Source organism: Candoia aspera, chromosome 3, assembly GCF_035149785.1.
Source record: "Candoia aspera isolate rCanAsp1 chromosome 3, rCanAsp1.hap2, whole genome shotgun sequence".
Taxonomy (NCBI): Eukaryota; Metazoa; Chordata; class Lepidosauria; order Squamata; family Boidae; genus Candoia; species Candoia aspera.
The window spans coordinates 115084385-115104526 of NC_086155.1; the positions used below are offsets into that span (position 1 = coordinate 115084385).

At 39.9% G+C, this 20142-nt stretch overlaps 2 protein-coding genes across 2 annotated transcripts; one reads left to right on the forward strand and one right to left on the reverse strand.

Annotated features, from left to right (window-relative positions):
• Positions 1-5024: 5024 nt before the first annotated feature.
• Positions 5025-10759, reverse strand: CFAP184 (cilia and flagella associated protein 184). The gene is made up of 2 exons (XM_063298676.1): positions 9385-10759; positions 5025-6662 (listed from the first exon to the last, which is right to left on the reverse strand). Exons 1-2 carry the CDS (start codon positions 10471-10473, stop codon positions 6117-6119), a joined length of 1635 nt encoding a protein of 544 aa, XP_063154746.1. The 5' UTR covers positions 10474-10759; the 3' UTR covers positions 5025-6116.
• Positions 10725-20140, forward strand: TADA2B (transcriptional adaptor 2B). The gene is made up of 2 exons (XM_063298677.1): positions 10725-11033; positions 16834-20140. The coding sequence occupies exons 1-2, from the start codon at positions 10764-10766 to the stop codon at positions 17824-17826; spliced, it is 1263 nt and encodes a 420-aa protein (XP_063154747.1). The 5' UTR covers positions 10725-10763; the 3' UTR covers positions 17827-20140.
• Positions 20141-20142: the final 2 nt, after the last annotated feature.

The following is a 20142-nucleotide window of genomic DNA, read 5'->3' on the forward strand; positions in this document are numbered from 1 at the left end:
GGGCCACTGTTTATTCTTTCTGCAACTACTTACTCTAATCTCTTGTTTTATTCTTTCTACCTTTTCTCTTTTTCCTCACCTAGCCTAAGAGTGTAAGTAATAAGATTGTTGTTGTTTATTCGTTTAGTCGCTTCCGACTCTTTGTGACTTCATGGACCAGCCCACACCAGAGCTTCCTGTCGGTCGTCAACACCCCCAGCTCCCCCAGGGACGAATCCATCACCTCTAGAATATCATCCATCCATCTTGCCCTTGGTCGGCCTCTCTTCCTTTTGCCTTCCACTCTCCCTAGCATCAAGATCTTCTCCAGGGTGTCCTGTCTTCTCATTATGTGGCCAAAGTATTTCAGTTTTGTCTTGAATATCATTCCCTCAAGTGAGCAGTCTGGCTTTATTTCCTGGTTTGATCTTCTTGCAGTCCAAGGCACTCTCAGAATTTTCCTCCAACACCACAGTTCAAAAGCATCGATCTTCCTTCTCTCAGCCTTCGTTATGGTCCAGCTCTCGCAGCCGGGGAACACCATTGCTTTAACTATGCGGACCTTTGTTGTCAGTGTGATGTCTCTGCTCTTAACTATTTTATCAAGATTGGTCATTGCTCTTCTTCCAAGGATTAGGCGTCTTCTGATTTCCTGACTGCAGTCAGCATCTGCCAGTAATCTTTGCACCTAGAAATACAAAGTCTTTCACTGCTTCTACATTTTCTCCCTCTATTTGCCAGTTATCAATCAAGCTGGTTGCCATAATCTTGGTTTTTTTGAGGTTTAGCTGCAAGCCAGCTTTTGCACTTTCTTCTTTCACCTTCATCATAAGGCTCCTCAGTTCCTCTTCGCTTTCAGCCATCAAAGTGGTATCATCTGCATATCTGAGATGGTTAATGTTTCTTCCAGCGATTTTAACTCCAGCCTTGGATTCCTCAAGCCCAGCATATCGCATGATGTGTTCTGCGTACAAGTTGAATAGGTAGGGTGAGACTATACAGCCCTGCCGTACTCCTTTCCCAATCTTAAACCAGTCCGTTGCTCCGTGGTCTGTTCTTACTGTTGCTACTTGGTCGTTATACAGATTCTTCAGGAGGCATACAAGATGACTTGGTATCCCCATACCGCTAAGAACTTGCCACAATTTGTTATGGTCCACACAGTCGAATAGTCAATAAAACAGAAATAGATGTTTTTCTGAAACTCCTTGGCTTTTTCCATTATCCAGTGGATATTGGCAATTTGGTCCCTAGTTCCTCTGCCTTTTCTAAACCCAGCTTGTACATCTGGCAATTCTCGCTCCATGAATTGCTGAAGTCTACCTTGCAGGATCTTGAGCATTACCTTACTGGCATGTGAAATGAGTGCCACTGTTCGATATTTTGAACATTCTTTAGTGTTTCCCTTTTTTGGTATGGGGATATAGGTTGATTGTTTCCAGTCTGATGGCCATTCTTGTGTTTTCCAAATTTGCTGGCATATAGCATGCATTACCTTGACAGCATCATCTTGCAAGATTTTGAACAGTTCAGTTGTAGACGATACAACTTCTAAAAATGAAGGTAGGGCATTTCAAACATGACCTTTTGTTATGAAGCATTCCAATGCGTATTCATAACGACAGAGAAAGATTAGGTTAAAGGGAGTACAAAGAGGATACAACTAAATGGCCTCCCCTTTGAAATATAGCCTGAGAATCCCCATTCCTATAAGCTAACACTTCAACAACTCATATCTTGAACAACATGATAGTTTATTCATTTCTATGCAAAAAAAGGGTAAGTTAAATCCAAAGTAGGTGTTTTTTTTAATTGAATAAGCTTTATAAACTATGATCTACTGAAATTTTTGATACTGAGGTTAAAAGTTTCCCAGTGTTCAGATAAAATGAAGATCTCCAATTCCTTATTCAGTCTGTAAAATATTCGTATCACATTGACTTATCAATGCCAAGGTCATAAGATTTAGTGATCACTGTTAATAACTTAGGTATCTTTGAAACTGAAAATGTCTGAGATGCCAATAAATATTGTAACTGTAAATACTGCTGGTGGATAGCAATGGACAAATGGTATTGATTTTCTAACAAAGAAATGATGAAATCCCATCCTTGTCATCAAGTAGTTGAGCTAAAGTAAAAATCCTGGGATCCATCCAAAACTTACATGCAATTTTAAAATCAAATTTAAAGTCTGAATTATGCCATAGCATCAATTTGCCATGAGAAAAAGGATCAAAGTCAATTTTCCACAAATAGGATACCACAAATTTCAATTTGATATGATAAAAAGACAGGGGAAACATCTGAGCTATTATACTTTGAAGCCTAAACAATCCATTTAATTAAAAATGGTACATAGGAAAATTTCAGAAGGATCCAAGAAGATAATTATACTAAGTGAAGGCCTCCAAAACTTGGTACTAATCAAAAGGTATGCATAATAGTATAATTCAAGATTTGGGAAACTAAAGCTCCTCTATCTTTAACTGACAATTGCAAAGTACAAAGTATCCTGGGGAATATATTCGTTCTGAGAATGCTTACTCTACCCCAAGGGCTAAGGGTATCTATCAATATCCAAGAAAACCTCTTTATATATCTTTCATTTGTAATGTAATTATTTGAAAAATATTAGATAAATCTAAATAGTTAACAAATCCTGTGCAAATGACAATCACAGTACATAAACAAACATATCTTTGCCGATTGGCAAGAATTCTGACTTAAACCAGTTAATAGATCACCGCAGTTCACCCAAATGTATTTATCAAGTGCATCAGAGCTGGAACTGAAATAGGGGTTGAGAAGTACAAAAAAAATGTCATTATTTCCATCATCATACCAATTTATATTTTAATTAAGCAAAAACAATTGATAATCTTTAATAGCACAAGGTAGAGTGCTAAACAAAAGTAAAAGGGAAAGTGCACATCTTTGACTATTACCTTTATAGTGTGAAAAAATAGATGAAAAAAGATTGAGTCTTCGCCTTAGAGTTTGGGACACAGAGAATTCGGAGCCATTTTATGAATCCTTAGGGAAAGGGAAATATACATATATTGTATATCAAAAGCTTTTTCTTCATCAAGTAATAGAATTGCAGTTTTGTCCTTTCTTTGTTCAGCCAGATCCACTACTGGCTAAATATCCATTTCTAGTTTTGATAAAGCCCAGTGACTATTCTTGACACTAAAGAAATAATTTTTGAAGTTGTTGACAAAACTAATAGTTACAGATCTCAAAACTGAGAATTATACAGTTCTAAAGACAGAAAAATTTAATTTTACTGTGAGATAAATAATACTGTTAACCTGAGAGCCTACCTTCTATGGAGGTATCTTCTATGGAGATACAGAAGCTTCTTAAGCTAAAACTCACCTTCTGCAATTAGATTCCGGTAAAGCAGCAGAAGCGGCGATCTACCATTGGAAGACCTTCTTGATCATGAAGAAAATCTATGTGGTTGCTAAGAGTCAGCAGTGATGACTTGATGGCACATAATCAAACAAGCAGCTGGATTGATGGATCTCCTGTGTAATGGTACAAAACATTTACTGATATAGTTGCCCCTAACATTTTTTCAACTATACCAGGCAATTTTTGGAAGTGGCATTGTATCTTTCCCATTTTATGAAGGATATATTACAGTTATGTGAAAAATAATTAAGGACACTCAGGAGTTTACAGAGAGACTACACAAAATGTCCACAGTAAAAAGTTAAATGTAAAGATAAAACCTAGTAGAAAAACAATAAAACAACAATAAACATAATCAGTCCCCAAATGCTTTACAAAACAGCTCTGATTGGAAAGGAGCCAGGAGGCTGTTCTGAGGTGGCAGTGCTACCACTGAGAAGCGGCCTTGGCCTCCCTCATGTCCTGAAAGTGGGAACCAAACACTCCTTCTCCTGGAAGTCTGTACAGGAAGTCTGTACAAGTTGGGCCAGTTCCAGCTGGGGAAAGTTATCCTGGAGGTGACCTGGTGCCAAGCCATATTAGATGCATTTTTTTAGTCTTGGGTTTGGGAACAGCAGCACTGTAAAGAAAGGTATGTTCAGATTTCATGCCTGTCTTTGTGAACAATCCTGCTGCATCTGTGCTAATACTTGGAATCTCCACTGTCTTGCAATATTAACAGTGAACAAGGTAGCTCTGCTAATGTGTGGTATCTCACATTCATCATATGCTATACTTTGCATGATACCTTTAGATGGTATCTTGCAAATTACATCTACAATGGCTATGAAGCCTCAAGCATGCAAATTTTCTTCAGAATTTTCCATCTTGTTGCACAGAAAGCACTAATAGCACTGATAATATTTGATGAGCAAGAATCTAATCATCTGCTATTAGCAGTAAAACATGTGACTAGATTCCTGATCATCAAGTAACATGATATTTTATCTACCTAAATGCAATAAGAAACATTTTAAGACATGCTTTATTGGATCATTTCTTGCATTCTGAGCTTTTTTCTTTTTTGCTACTCCATGAAATCTTTTCTTCAAGATTAGTGGATTGTTTACATAAGAAGCTGGCAATTTACAGCTCTTGAATCTTTGTGTGTGTGTGTGTGTAAATGCACTATTCTCCTTAAACACAGCACAGAAAATTAGCAACAATTTCCCACCATTTTGAGAAAGAAGATACAGAAGAGTTGTGTATGCCTAAAAGAGGTTTAATATGGAGTAGAACAAAAGAACAAATTAAGACACAGGAAAAAAATCCCACAAAACTATGGTATAGATTTTGAGAAGATATGACCAAGTTTGTTTTGGTGTAACCAGACACTTCAGGTATGTTACTGCATACTTTGAGAGATCTGAGGATTTGTGGCACACAAAACAAAAATAGGTCAGGAGTCATTAATTAAAAAACTGACTAAATAGGTTAATAAGACAAAGCCCCCTTTTTAAAAAAGTATAGAGTAACCACCATATTCTGGGGTTTGTTAACGGAGCTAATAGTACTTAACTATCATATTAAGCAACATGGTTTGAATATCTCAATATCTGACATATTATCCCTTACTTGCATTCAGTCATATCTTCCAGCTGCCACACATACACTCTTGTTAAGCCCGACACGTAAAAGCCATAGATAAGTGAAGCTCTTGCTTTTTGTTTCAGACTTACAGTAGTTCTTTAACATTTAACCACACTGTGAATATTGAAACCAGTCCTATAGGGTTCTTCGATTCTAATTATGTTGAAAGACTGAGACTAAATGGGTCAGTTAAAAACTATGTAGTATATTTGGTGGGAAAAGCTACATAAAGTTACAACTTTCTTTAAAAACATACACATAATTCCACTAAAATCAGTAAGAAATACTCAACCAAGTCCAGTTGCAAAGCACCAGATTACCTAAAACTCAAAGCAGACAAGATGACAAATTTTATCATTGTTTAAAGATATACCCTTCTCATATACCGGGAAAAACACTAAGCTATTCAGAATTGTTTCTCCAAGAGAAACCACCACATACACTCCAAAAACTTCAAAGCCTTTTGCCCTATCACAATTTTCTGGGCACTTCTGTCATCTTCCTCTTCCCACACATACACATTTAGAGACATTTTTTTTTAAAGAGTGTGGAAAGCCATCTTTATTGAAAGAACCAAATAACTAAATAATAAATGAGCTTGTACTTCGTTTCAAAAGATGTTGATATACAACATTTTTTAATTTAGTAGGACAATTTTGACATTATTAAAGGGGAAGGAAAAAATGAAGACAGATGATCTATTACTATGCCTAATTACATAAAGAAGGCAAATGTCCCAAATGGAGGCTAAGCACTTTTAAGATTTTATTATGCTTATTCGTTAATAGTTGCCAACACTTCCTTATAGTCTACTTTTTACATTAAAAACAATACACTCAAGATTCAATTATCAGTTTAGCTTTGTATACTTTTACTGTCAGTTATAAACTAATATAGTATTTATGAATTTATTATTATTAAAGTAATACCACATCTTTCTGCTTATATAAGCACTCAAGGTGGCTATTTAGTTTTGAGGCTCAATTGTCCCCTGACAATACACACATTGAGAATATAAAGGCACAAACAGGTATGTTCTATTTGATCTTTTTCCACACATCACTTTGTCCTGTTTACCATTAATGACATTTAGAATGGCAGAAAAGACTTTGCCCCTTTGATTTTCTTCTTGATTCCATTGCACGTAAGGCAGAGTCCAGCATGATGACGCTTCAGTGTTTCCAACCTCTCTTTCAGTATCTCAGCAGCATCAACTTTCTCCTCAAAGTCCCTCAATAACAATGTATTTCCAAGTAAACCACATTTCTGCTGAAGCCTCTGATTGTCTATTCGCAATTTATCACGAGCCTGCTTTGTCCTTGTTAATATATCTCTGTTTTGGGCTACTAGACCTTCCACTGCCATTAGCTGAGCCTTCTGGCCTTGATTCTCTGCTTCCACAAATTGCAGTTTTTCTTTTACTTGAGACAGGACTTGCACTGTATTGGTGACCTTTCTCCGGAGCTTCAGAATTTCCTCATTACGCTCTTCAATCTTCTCATTGTAGGTCTGGTTTTCTATCTTCAGCTGCTCAAAGTCTATTAAGTGTAGGCCTTCTGCCAGTTCTTCTTGAGCTTTTAGACTTGCATCAAGTTTTTGGATCCTGTGTTTCAATTTTATATTTTCAAGACGAACCTAAAATGATAGAAACAGGGCTAATGATAATACCACCAAATAATTGTTTTATATTGGAGCAATACTAATTTGAAATACTGGTTTGGCATGCCATGGGGAAACAGCCATTCCTTAGCTATTTTCTAGCTTAGAGATCTGGATAATAGCTCTGAAGTCTTTAGGAGTGGTTTGCAAAGACCTCTGCAGTCAATTAAAGAGAAAATCTCTTTCTGATCTCTGAAAAGGTACAGGGCAATTCTGTCCACACTTTCAGATAAGCCCCACTGACCTAATCCTAAAAGAGCATGGGATTTGAGGTTTAGCTTTCATTAACACAATCACAGATGAATCGTCTATATTTTGATTTTAATAGAATTTGCCCCAGATTTTAGCCTTGCATCCCAACTGTATTTCAAAATAAGTCCAAATGAGTTGAACAGAACTGGCCTTGCTAACTTTTCCCCTATGACCAGTTGTGAAACACAGTCCTGATATGATAGCCAATAAAACTGTATTTCCAAAAGAGGAATCACACTTTCATCACACTGTATATTTTTAGTTTGGGTGTGCTCCTGGACTTAGCTTTACATCTGGGTGCCCAGGGCCTTACTTGCAACCTGCCACTATCAGAGGTACATTTTATGAGAATAGAAAGAGGGCTTTCTTTATGGCTGCTTCAGTCTTTGGACATCAAGGCAGGCCTCTGTCATGTGAGTGAGTTATTGCTGATGGTGCTGGATGGCATGCTGCATACTATGGCACCTTTGAATGATATTGTTAACCATCTGGAGCACCATTAAATATGTGAATAATCACATCAAGTCTCACAACTACTAAAATATTTAAGCTCATCTTGGTTATTTCCTATTCTTTGAATTTTAGAATATAAAGTGCCGAGTTAAGGGCATGAACTTTATGAATCGTTCTTCCTGATTTAGTAAGTGAGTGCTTTAATGGATCATTCAGCTATTATATTCTGTGACTGCTTCTTTTTAGCAAACATATTTGACATCTATACCGAAGACTCTGATGACTTACAACTAGAATACAGTGGACTTCATGTGAGTAGGTGGTCATAGTAGTCTATGAAAAAACTGAACACTGTAGAAAGCACATTAAAATGGATTCAAAAATAGGCTGACCATACGTCCCGTTTTGAACTGGACAGTCCTGTTTTTTTAACATTGCCAGACCGTCCCATCATTTTAATATAAATGTCCATTTTGTCCTGTTTTCTTAAAAACCTTACTTAAAAATTTGAAAGTTCCTGCGAACCTGTCAGAATGCAGTCTAACTTTGACTGGAAGGAGGGGGAGCTCAGCAGAAATGGGAAAAAAGTGACAGAGCTCAACCTGGCAGGAAACCTAAAAAGAAAAAAACAGGATCAGCTGATAGGCGGTGATCAAAGGGTGAGCCAATTGGCTCCTGCCTTGAAATGGTGGGAAGAAAAGAACATAAGAGCACAGCCAGGGGAGGAACAGCTTGCTGGGGACAACCGTTCACTAGACTCTCCAGCCCAGACTTGCCTCTCGCAAATGAAGGAATCCAAAGATTCCCAGCCCAAGAAAACCAGAGAAGTTCCTGCCTGTCAATCCCGCCCATCGCCCAGCCCTGCCCCGTTTTGCCATCCCAATGTCCCGTTTTTGTCTCAAGGAAATATGGTCAGCCTACTCAAAAAGGAATTGATAACTAATACACCTGTTTCAGCAAAGCAGTGATGTCACACCTTCAAGAGACACTACTCACCAACTCTGGGAGACAACTGTAGAATAAAGAAGTATAAGAAAATTGCAGAGAAGCTAAATAATTTCTAAAGTTTACTACAGAAAACACAGAGCAGAAACAATAGCTTAAGCTGATATTTTCGGGAAAGGAATACAAAATAAAAAGAATGAAGAAACACATCCATGTCCACTTGGCATTTTCCTTCGGCCTACTGTGGCCCTATTCCCAAAGGATGACCTCTGGTTGCCTAATGATTTCCTACTGAAATACAAGCAGACACTGTGCAGACAAGTATGAAGACTAGCATGATCCAACAGGTACTATTTAATTGGACTTTCAAAAGTTTTGTGATACAATCTAGACCATCGTATTCCTGGCCACCATGAGAACAGAATAGTAGACTTCGTTATCAGCTAGTATAACTCTTAAGTTTGGAGTGTTTATCCTCCCCTTACTGCTCTTTCATGAGGTAAACCAGTGAAAGATTGAATATAGAATAAACTGAAACTTATCTAGACAAGCAATTGTTTTACAAAATAGTTCATATTAATCCTGATAAAAAGCTTTATAAATTAAAAGAGAATGAATTATTCCTCATCACCCTGTTGCTGTAGCACAAGTACTGATCTAGGCTATGTATCTGCACTTGAAGATTACAGTTTCTGCCATAATAAAGGTTTACTTACTTTGCAAGTTAAGAATTTTACAGGACTTATTTGCAAGGCTGGGCATAACAATGCAAGATCCAGGAAACGCTTTTGGTTTGGATTAACTTTGTTTTTTCTAAGAATGACATTTCAATGTGTTTCCATTCCTCCTAGTCATGAAATTGTTGGTGCCCTTAACAGGCCTTACAGTTATGAGGTAATATAACTGTTCAGTGTAAGTCTCAAAGACTCCCTCCACTGAAAGATGTAGAAAAAGAAACTGCCACATCTTAAAATTAATGAAGGCCATTATCCCAACTGCAGGCTGCTTAGACAGGGCATTTAACATCTCTCCTCTATGCAGGGCTCACCTCTGTCATCTCCTTTTCCTTGCTTTGTTCTTTAGCTTGGATCTTGTCCACTTCCTTGATGGCAGCTTGTTTGCCTCCCAGCCGCCGCCCCATGGTATATACAGCTACCTCCTTCTTGACTGCCTGGTAGGTCTTCCATTCACTGTCCACCTTGGCCAGTTTCTGATCGCAGGACCGCTGGAGAGTATCGATCTCTCTCTGGTACCAAGCCATCTCCTCCTCCTGCTGGTTCCGCAACTCTTCTAGCACGGCCAGGTAGCGGCTGTAGCGCTGCTCCCGGTCCGAGATGTGCTGCTCTAGTTCTTCTCGGACGTGCTCCTTGCCCTTGGCTTTGTTCAAGAGGTCGGCCAGTTTGGCCTGCAGCTTCGTGTTGTACTGGCGGAGGCGGCCTCGCTCGGCCAGAAGCTGCCGATACTGCTCCGTGAGTTCAATTCGCCGCCGCTGTTCCTCGGCCGCGCGCTGCTTTATCTGCTCCGCCGTCTCTTTCTCCACCTCGTCCTCGTCGCTCTCCAGGCTGCCGCCGACGATTAAGGACCGGCTGCTTAAGCGCCTCTGCTCCAGCTCCCAGAGGCTGCGGCTGATCCTGCGGCCCAGTTCCACGCCCACCTGCAACGGAGATGGCTCCACCAGCTCGCCCTCCGCGAAGGAGGCACTGGTGGGCAAATCGCCGTAGAACGCTAACTGGGAGGGAACCTCGTGCGCCTCGCCCTCTTTTGCCAGTTTCTCCAGAGAAGGAGTTGCCGACGGAGTCCTCTTGCCCTCTTCCTCATCCTTCGCTGCCTCTGCTTCTCCTACACCTTCGCTCGAGGCTGCGTGCTCCGACTGCTCCTCCGCCAGAGACTCATTGTCCGCTTCTTCTAACGCTGGCAGCTGTTTAGCCGTTCTTTCTGGCTCCTCTCCTATGGTCGCTTCCTCTCCTGCTCCTTCCTTCGCCGGTGTCGGCGGCTGTTCAGAGGGGGGACTCTTCACCATCTCTGCTGTCTCCGCATCCTCGGGCGCCTTCTGTGGTTCTGGGGGAATCGGAACAACAGTATCCTCAGGATCTTGGGGTATCGGACTAGCGGCCTCCTCCTCCTCAATCTCCTCCATGGCATCCCAGCTGCTGATCCACGCTTCTCTCTCCGTAAACGAACCGTTTTGCTGCGTCGCTAGGCAACAAAAGTTCCCTTGGTCAACCAATGGTTAGAAAGTAAGAGAAGCGAGGCTTGATTGGAAGTTGCGCGTGGAACAGCAAAATAAATTTCGAAGCTGATTGGCTGTTTCTTCTTGGGAAACAGCCACAAAGTTCTGCCTTGGTTAGTGGGCGGGAGTTGCTCCCTGTCGCAAACTTGGACGTCAAAGCTGCGCTGCTCTTTTTGCCTTTGAGGGGGGAAAGCAAGATGGCGGAACTAGGGAAAAAGTATTGCGTGTACTGCTTGGCCGAGGTTAGCTCGCTCCGTTTTCGCTGCACCGAATGTACCGACATCGAGCTTTGCCCCGAGTGCTTTTCAGCGGGCGCCGAGATTGGCCCGCATAGGCGCTGGCACGGCTACCAGCTGGTAGATGGTGGGCGCTTCACGCTCTGGGGTGCCGAGGCCGAGGGTGGCTGGAGCAGCCGCGAGGAGCAGCTCTTACTGGATGCTATCGAGCAGTTCGGCTTCGGCAACTGGGTGAGAAGTTCCATGCTGGTTTGTCAGCCGGCCCTCTCCTTCCGGGGCGGGGAAATTCTCCTGTTCCTGTAGCGGTTCCTCAATTCTCATTTTCAATAGCATGACTCTTGTTCATGCAGCTGGGCCCTTGTTCAGCTAAGGGGAAAAGAATGGCTGGAAATATTGGGCAAAGCTGAAGGTGGTTACTTATTCCCTGTTCCGTATTCTGGTCTATATTTAAAACACAGATCAAGCAATAGAATGAATACAAACCCAAACTTTATATATTGTGGGACTTAAAATTAACCTAAGTTTATCTGTATCATATCTCTGTAATCAGACACATTGCCTTTCAAGTTACCCAGTAATTCAATATAATAAAAACATGGTGAATAGTCTATATATCCAAAATGCTGCATCTCACATTTGGGCAACCCAAAATCATACAGTCGTGTTTAGCCAACTGCCATGAAAAGTGATGGGAATGTATCTTGTCTGGCCTAGGCTGTGTGCACGACACCTGTCTTGCTCAAAGTAAGCAGAAATTAATAAGTAATCGGACATCTACATCCAAACACATACATAGTCACCCAAATCATACAGCCACATGCCCAAGAGAGTCCTTGACGTAATGGGAATGTATTTTGTCCAAACTTTACCTGGTTGTGCATGGTACTGTCAATAGAGGCACACCATTCCAATTTTGAATAAAATAGATAGAAATGACTTAAATAACCAGGATGCTGCACCCCAAAGTATAGGGGAACAACAGAAATAATAAATTGATGTGTGCACCAATAGTGTTGCTATAGGCTTTTCTTGACACAAATAGATTGGAAAAAAAGAAATAACTTGGTCACTGTACTGTGCAGAAGTGTTACGGATAATCAAAAACAAGATTACTGTTACCGTGATTAGTATAAAGGATGAAATCAGATGACCTACTGTTCAAGTAAGACATATCTCCAAGAAGGAATAAAGTTAGAAAAAAAGTGGAAAAATGTTAAGTGAAGAAACACTTAAAGATCAAAATTGTGTTAAGATATGTATAGCTGGAAGTTGTAACAAAATGAAAATGTATATAGCTTGACAAATTTGAAATGAAGGAAACCTTGACTGTCAGAATGTTTCTAAACTGTTTCAGGGCTATATAAATATACTGAATAGATGAGATAACTTCAGAAACTGAACCATGTAAACCTGAACATTGTTAACAAAAATAGAGTGTTCTATCACCAATCATGTAATGGATGTTTGACAGAATTTCAGTCTTTCATTGCATCTGTGAGTCTTTAGACTGCTCAGGTGGGATTACATCATAGGTCATCTGGAACTGTGGTTGTATGATTTCAGGTGGCCTAAAATGGTTTGGGTACAGATGCTTTATTATTATTATTAACTATTTTGAGCAAGATAGGTTTATGGTACCATAGATAATGATGCTATGCATGTAAAGAAAGGTTTGGTCTGAACAAGGTACATTCCTATCACATTCATGACAATGAGCTAACATGGGTGTATGACTTGGGATGACCCAAAGCTAATGGAAAGGTAGTGTATACTGTTGGAGGTATAACATACAGTTTGTTTTCTGCTTAATTTTAGGTCCAACATTTATACAAACTCTAGGTTTATATTTGCTTTTCTGATTGAGCGTCTTTTGAAATTTTGTGCAAATAAGGAACTGAGATTAATCAACTTGCTTCATAATATTAGTTGGAATCTCACCCATTCTAAATGTCAGCTGTTTCTTTTCTCTCGTGTTTTAACTCTGTTGTTGAAAATAAATTGTAACGAGAGTTTGCCAGTAAAATGTTGAAAAAATACTTAGTGCTTTCCAGACTATCAGGTGGCAGCTGTAAGCAGGAATTGTTCACTTGCACCTATTTACTATCTTCTAAATAAAATCTGATAAAATGCATTGGTTATTATACTAAATTAAACTTCTAAATTTAAATTACTTCTAAGTGGACTATTATAATATGTGCCCTCAGAAACCAGCCGGTGTGGAATGCTGTGGCTGGGTTACTTTTTAAATATAATTATCAAATGACATTTTGGGTGTGTTCACACATACCAGAACTTAGTTCTGGCCTTGAGAAGGAAGTGGAAAAGGTAAAATGGTTGCTTAGCCCAGGGAAAGTAAAAAATGTGAGAAAGGGACTCAGAAAAGTCCATCCTTGCCGTCCTTAAAAAAGGTGCAGTTAAGGTTTTTGACAGGCTTTCAAGATTTTTAGTTTACAACAATAAAATAGCATTTCTGGAAACTCTACTGTGACTGTTTCTTGACCTGGCATCATATCAGATGCTGCTTCTTGGTTATCTTAATCCAGGTTTACTTTATTAATCCAATTTTATGAATCTGCATGACATCATGAACCATAAATTTAAGCTTAAGTGAACTGGGACTGAGGTGTTTAAAAAATCTGGTCCCATAACATCCAGTTGACTCTATGAGGTCCTCAGGTAACTTTTGCACCCTGATTTTTTATAGTGACCATACAATATAGCACTTTCTCTGTTGTATCATTCAAGATTAATGGTACTCCTATAAAGGCTATAGTAATCTGGTTTCTGACGGACAGTATACATTTTTTTTAAAATCCAAATAATGATGGTTTTATGACAGTATTACCAGTATAATAAAACTAATTTTAATATGATTTCTTGAAGGTTAGCTTGGTTTATGTTTAGGATTTTATACTTTGAATACACTGTTGATACTGTAATTTGATTGTGAATTGTAGGTTTGCTTTGTCTGAAGGACCTTTGCTGGATTCATAAACAGGTTCTCATTATAACTAATCCTAATAGAATTGATCGATAAATATGGTCAATATTTCTCTGCTCTTATTGCATCCGCAGAACGCCACCCAGCGGCCCTGTTCAAGCTCACCTGATCTCTATTGGGGAAGGTGGGCCCAGTAACCCACCTACAGGGCCGCACAGAGGAGTTTTCCAGGCATCTGGAGGATAAAATCACTCAGATCTATGCCAAGCTGGATGCCAAGTGTGGGGCATGACCTGTGGAATGTACTTACCCAGTTGTCTGGGAACAGTTTGAGCCTGTTGGGCCTGAGGAAGTAGACAGGGTCCTCCAAGTAGACAAGGTCCTCCATGCCACCACTTGCCAATTAGATCCATGCCCCTCCTGGCTGGTGAAGGCAGGTTGGGAGGTGACCAGTGGGTGGGTCCAGACAATGGTGAATTCATTCTTGAGGAAGGGGGTGTTTCTGACAACGTTTCTGACAACCTTTGGTGCACTCCCTCCTCAGAAACCGTCACTGGATCCCACCATATTGGACAATTTTTGTCCAGTCTCCCACTTCCCCTTTTTAGGGAAGGTGGTTGAGAAAGTGGTGGCTTTGCAGCTCCAGAGGATCCTGGATGAAACAGATTATCTGGACCCTTTTCAGTTGGGTTTCAGGCCCAGATATGTGATGGAAACAGCATTGGTTGCACTTTTGGATGATACCTGGCGGGAGTGGGATGGGGGCAGTGCATCCATCCTGGCTCTTCTTGACCTCTCAGCAGTTTTTGATACCATCGACCATGGTATCCTTTTGGGTTGGCTTAGGGAGTTGGGGGTGGGTGGCGCAGTTTGTGCTGGTTCACCTTCCTCCAGGGCTGGTCCCAATCGGTGTTGATAGGGAGCGAGAGATCCAGCCCGCGGCCTATCCTTTGTGGGGTGCCACAGGGTTCGGTACTCTCTCTGCTCCTTTTTAACATGAAACTGCTGGGTGAGATCATTTGTCACCATTGGATAAAGTATCATCAGTATGCTGATGATACCCAACTATACATCTCCATCCTGAGTGACCTAAATGATGCTGTGTCCACTGTTTCTTGGTGCCTGGAGGCTGTAGGGGTCTGGATAGGGAACAACAGGCTTCAGCTGAACCCTGGTAAGACGGAGTGGCTGTGGGTTGGGGGCCCCTCGGCATCTGGGAACTTATCCTTAGTTCTGGATGGGGTGGAACTGCCCCAGACAGCCCAGGTGTGGAACCTGGGGTTCTCCTGGACTTAGGACTCCTGCTCAAAGAACAGATGGCAGCCGTGGCCAGGGGAGCATTCGCCCAACTTTGTGTTGTGCACCAGTTATGCCCCTTCCTGGATCTGTTCAGGAAGCCCTCTGTTCAGTCATTCATGCCCTAGGCATCTCCTGTATAACTATTGCAACGCGCTCTACATGGGGCTACCCTTGAAGAGTATCTGGAAGCTACAGCTGGTTCAGAATGCGGCCGCGTGAAGAGTTTTGGGGGCCCCAAGGATGGCGCATATAACACCTTTGCTGCGCGAGCTGCGTTGGGTGCCGGTTTGCTTCTGGGTTCAATTCAAGATGTTGGTTATTACCTTTAAAGCCTTACATGGCATGAGTCCAGGCTACCTGAGGGACCGCCTCACCCCCAATTACATCGACTCGTCCCACCTGGTCAGGCAGAGAGGACATGTTATGGACCCCGTCCATGAGAGATTGTCAGTTGGGGGGGTCCAGGAAGACGGCCTTCTATGCTGTGGTCCCCGCCCTGTGGAATAAGTTACCCCCAGAGGTGAGGCAGGCCCCCACTCTCCCGGCCTTCCGGGAGTGAAGACTTGGCTTTGCCACCTCACTTGAAGCAGGAGGGGGGATAGTCAATCATGGGGGTGGTTGGCACCTTGATGAGGCCATGAGAAATTTTATTGAGACTGTTGTTTCTCCATCTTGGATTTTATATTTATATATGATGAATCTGTTTTTATAGTATTTTAATCTTTTATTATTTTAATTTGATTGTAAACTGGCCAGAGTTGCTTTGGTGAGATTGGTGGTGAAGAAATGTGAGGAATGAATGAACTGATAAATAAATAAATAAAATTGCTAGTATTCCTGTGTGCCAATCAAGCTTGTTTTTTATACTTTTTAAAAAATTAGATTCCGTTCTAAAATTAAATTTATGGTAAGGGATTTTTTTCCAAGAATGCAAAAAATTGAATTTAGAACATCACACAAAACATACTTTGTTGGTTATAAATACTTTATATTGAAGTGTATTTTTATAGTATGTAGATGGTAGGAAGGAATACCTATCATGTTAACAAAATATATGTAGGGTAGAATATAATTAAGTTCTCTTATGGCATTATTATATTATTGTCTTGTCTTACGGCCTTATCCACCCAGCATATAAATTTAATTTATCATCATCATCTCCGTTAATAGAACAGAGAAAACAGTTCCTTCTTCCTCCCAAGAAGTGCTATGGTGGTTAATGGATGTTCCAGAGCAAACTTAGTTAGATTTAGAGGCTGCAGGGACAGGAAGGAAGGTCTTTTTTTTTCCTTATATGAATTTAAATAATGTGTTTGTGGGTCATTTCTCCTGAGTTACTTAATATATTTACATCTTAAACAAACATGAAATTAAACCTTAATAGTTTAAGATTGGCTTTTCTGAGAATAGTTCAATTCATTTGGAAATTTTTAATAGGTTTTTTTAATGCTTCAGAACTAAAGGAGCATTTGCATAGTACTTGCCAGCATTTCCTTAAAACCACATCTTCTTTGGGTTGTATGATTAGCAAAACATGAATTTATGGGGAAAGCTTTAAATAAATTTCCTTGTTTAGAACTTTCTCTGTTTGAATTCAGTAAACTAGAATAGCTACTTTAGGGTCGCCATGATATGAATAAGCACGAATACTTTGAAGTTTGTATTCATTGGCTGTATTTAAAAGAATGTGAAATGTTGGGTTGTGACAAACATTACAGTTGTATCTGTTTCTAGTACATGTATGTTCTTGAGACAGATTATTCAAAAAATTGTTTTTCTTCTTTATTGTAGGAAGATATGGCTACTCATGTTGGAGCATCGCGAACTCCTCAAGAAGTTATGGAACACTACGTAAGCATGTATATACATGGCAATCTTGGAAAAGCCTGCATTCCTGACATCATTCCAAATAGAGTGACTGATCATACTTGCCCAAGTGGTGGTCCACTTTCTCCTAGCCTTACCATGCCTCTGCCACCTTTAGATATATCAGTGGCTGAACAGCAGCAGCTTGGTTATATGCCACTTCGAGATGACTATGAGATTGAGTATGATCAAGATGCTGAGACTCTAATTAGTGGCCTTTCAGTTAATTATGATGATGATGATGTGGAAATAGAATTAAAAAGAGCTCATGTGGATATGTATGTAAGAAAACTGAAGGAGAGGCAGCGGCGAAAGAACATTGCCCGTGACTACAACTTGGTTCCTGCTTTTTTAGGGAAGGATAGGAGAGATAAAGAAAAACCTTCAAAACGCAAAACTACAAAAGAAGAAAAGGAACTGAGGTTAAAACTGAGGTCTCTTTACCAGTTTATGTCTTGCAAAGAATTTGATGATTTCTTTGAAAACCTGCACAAGGAAAAGGTACTTCGAACAAAAATAAGAGAACTCCAACGGTATCGCCGAAATGGCATAACAAAAATGGAAGAGTCTGCAGAATATGAAGCAGCTAGACACAAACGAGAGAAAAGGAAAGAAAATAAAAACATTGGTACTTCTAAAAGAGGAAAGGAGGATGGTAAAGATGGAGAATTCTCTGCAATTGAAAATCTTCCTGGCTTTGAACTGTTATCTGACCGAGAGAAAGTACTTTGTAACTCTATTAATCTGAGTCCAGCACGCTATGTGACTGTTAAAACTATAATTATTAAAGATCATCTCCAAAAAAGGCAGGGCATCCCCTCAAAAAGTCGCCTTCCTAGTTACTTGGATAAGATACTAAAGAAAAGGATTTTGAATTTTTTGACAGAAAGTGGTTGGATATCCAGGGATGCTTCTTAAATCTTGACTACTTTGAAATAGCATCATTATGAACAGAGGAACCATCATTGGCCATTGATCTTTTACCAGCCTTTTTAAACATCTAAGATCTTGTAAAAAGCTCACTCCTGAACAACTGGGTTTTCTGTAATGGATCATGTAAATGTTAGATCTTATTTTGTGAACCACTTTACACATCACCTTAAAAGAACACACTGTGGGTGAAGTGGCTCATTTTACCTGTTTACCAGTGTATCAGAAGTGAGATGTAAAACTCTGACAATACTTGTTGAACTCTACCTCTGCTGCACAAGCTTGTATTTTAGACATGATGCTGGCTAAGGTTGCTATTCTCCACACATTTACTTGGAAGTATGCCCCACTACATTCAGTGGTATTTACTGTCACGTAAGACCGTATCCGATTGGGCTACTTATGTATCCTTCTAAATCCTGGGCAATGAACTTGAACACAAATCGCGATTTCATATTGCATATGCATACTACAAGTTTTTTACATTTTTTCACATGCCAGTGCATTCTGCTATATTGCCACAAGAGCACAGAGAATGCAACACTAATATAAAATGGTTTAGCACAACACATCATATGATTAAAATGAGTCAAGTAGCTCCACTATCTAGCTTGCATAGAATCATTGGAAACCTTTGGCAAATAACAGGCATTCCAGTTGTAAACATAGTGATGGCTAGCTAACTGCTTTGGTATACGTACTAATGTTCCACTTCTGTACAATTTGAAAAATGAAAGGAATCTGCATGTGGTTTCATTTAAGTATAATCATCTGAGAAAATGAGAAATATAGAGTTTATGAGAATATAATTGGAATATACTGACATATTTGCTTAAACAACTATGCACTGCTTGCGATTAACCAACCCAAACTGTTCTTCAGGTTTATACTGTATGTAGAGTTTAAACACACACTTTCCCAGTCTCTGGCAAGAATCCCAAAATGGGAAAGTACATACTGCCAGGCTACACATGGATATAACAGGTGAGCAGACAGTACAAGTGTGATTAGTATATGATGCTGTGTGTACTTCAGATGTTTTAACAACATAGCAGTTGACACAAGGCATGGACTGTTGTCCTGAAAGGAATGTATTTGCTTACCTGTTACTTTTATCACCACTGAAGCCACACGTTTTTTACTTTCTTAATGGCCTTTATAATAGCTGTGCTTCTCATAGCGCCCTGCAAGCTGCTGCTTAAAAGGGAAAGGGGGACACTTTTCTTGTATTATTGGGTATGAACAATCCCAGCTATATATAGGCAAGATTCTGGTAAAATGTCCACTACTGAAACAGTACTTCTGGTCCACTCACTTTGCTGGAGAATGAGTCTTGATGGCTTTTTGTTGAGCTTATTCATAAACGATCTTTTGGGCCCTTGAATGCATAGTTTAATTTACTACATGTGCAGCAGAATAAATGTTTCATTTGTCAGTGCAACTTAGTTACTAGTAAATGTACTTTGAATTGCAACCTTAAAGTTTCTTGTGTTCTCAAACTTAGAAATTGGAATCACTATGCAGTTGCATGCAAAAGTTCAGAACAAATTGTATGCTTCTGTGAATCCCTAACGAACAGAAGCCAACAAAACCACCACATGGCACAAAGTAAACACAGCATCTTTCTGCAAATCTGAATGCATACTACACATACAGAGTTCTTTAGATTCAACATTTTTGAAAATGTGAATATGGCAGATGCACAACTTTGGATATCCCTTCAGTCAGAATTTCTAGCACCTTTGCTAGAAGTAACAGCTTCCCGGATTTTTTTTTCTCACTCTTCCTTGCAAGTCTTTAACCTCAGAAATATTCTTAAGCCCACCTGCTTGCACAGCATGTTTATCTCCCCAAATCTGGGGACAGTGGAGGCCATTCCAAAACTATTATCTTCCTTTCCTGCAAGGACTTTATGGTTGATTTGGGCCTATGTTTTGGACAGTCTGGCTGAAATACCTGACATCTGAAAGGGTATCCAACATTATGCATAGTAAGTATGCATTCAAACTTCAACTTCAATTCACTTATATTTCCTTGCAATATACAATTTGATTAGGCATGCATAAACTTTTACGTGCAACTGTACATGCTGCATGACAGTAATTTCTGCTTAGGTGATGGAACAGTTTTCGTACTAATACATGCTGATTTACTACACAGGACAAGGATAATATTAAGATATACTTGCAGTCAATAGAAATAGATCTGACTATATCATTCTGCAGACCTTATTTACCTGCCACAAGTAGCCTATTATTGCACACATGGGGCCGGCAACGTAATGCATGCAGATACAATTTAATC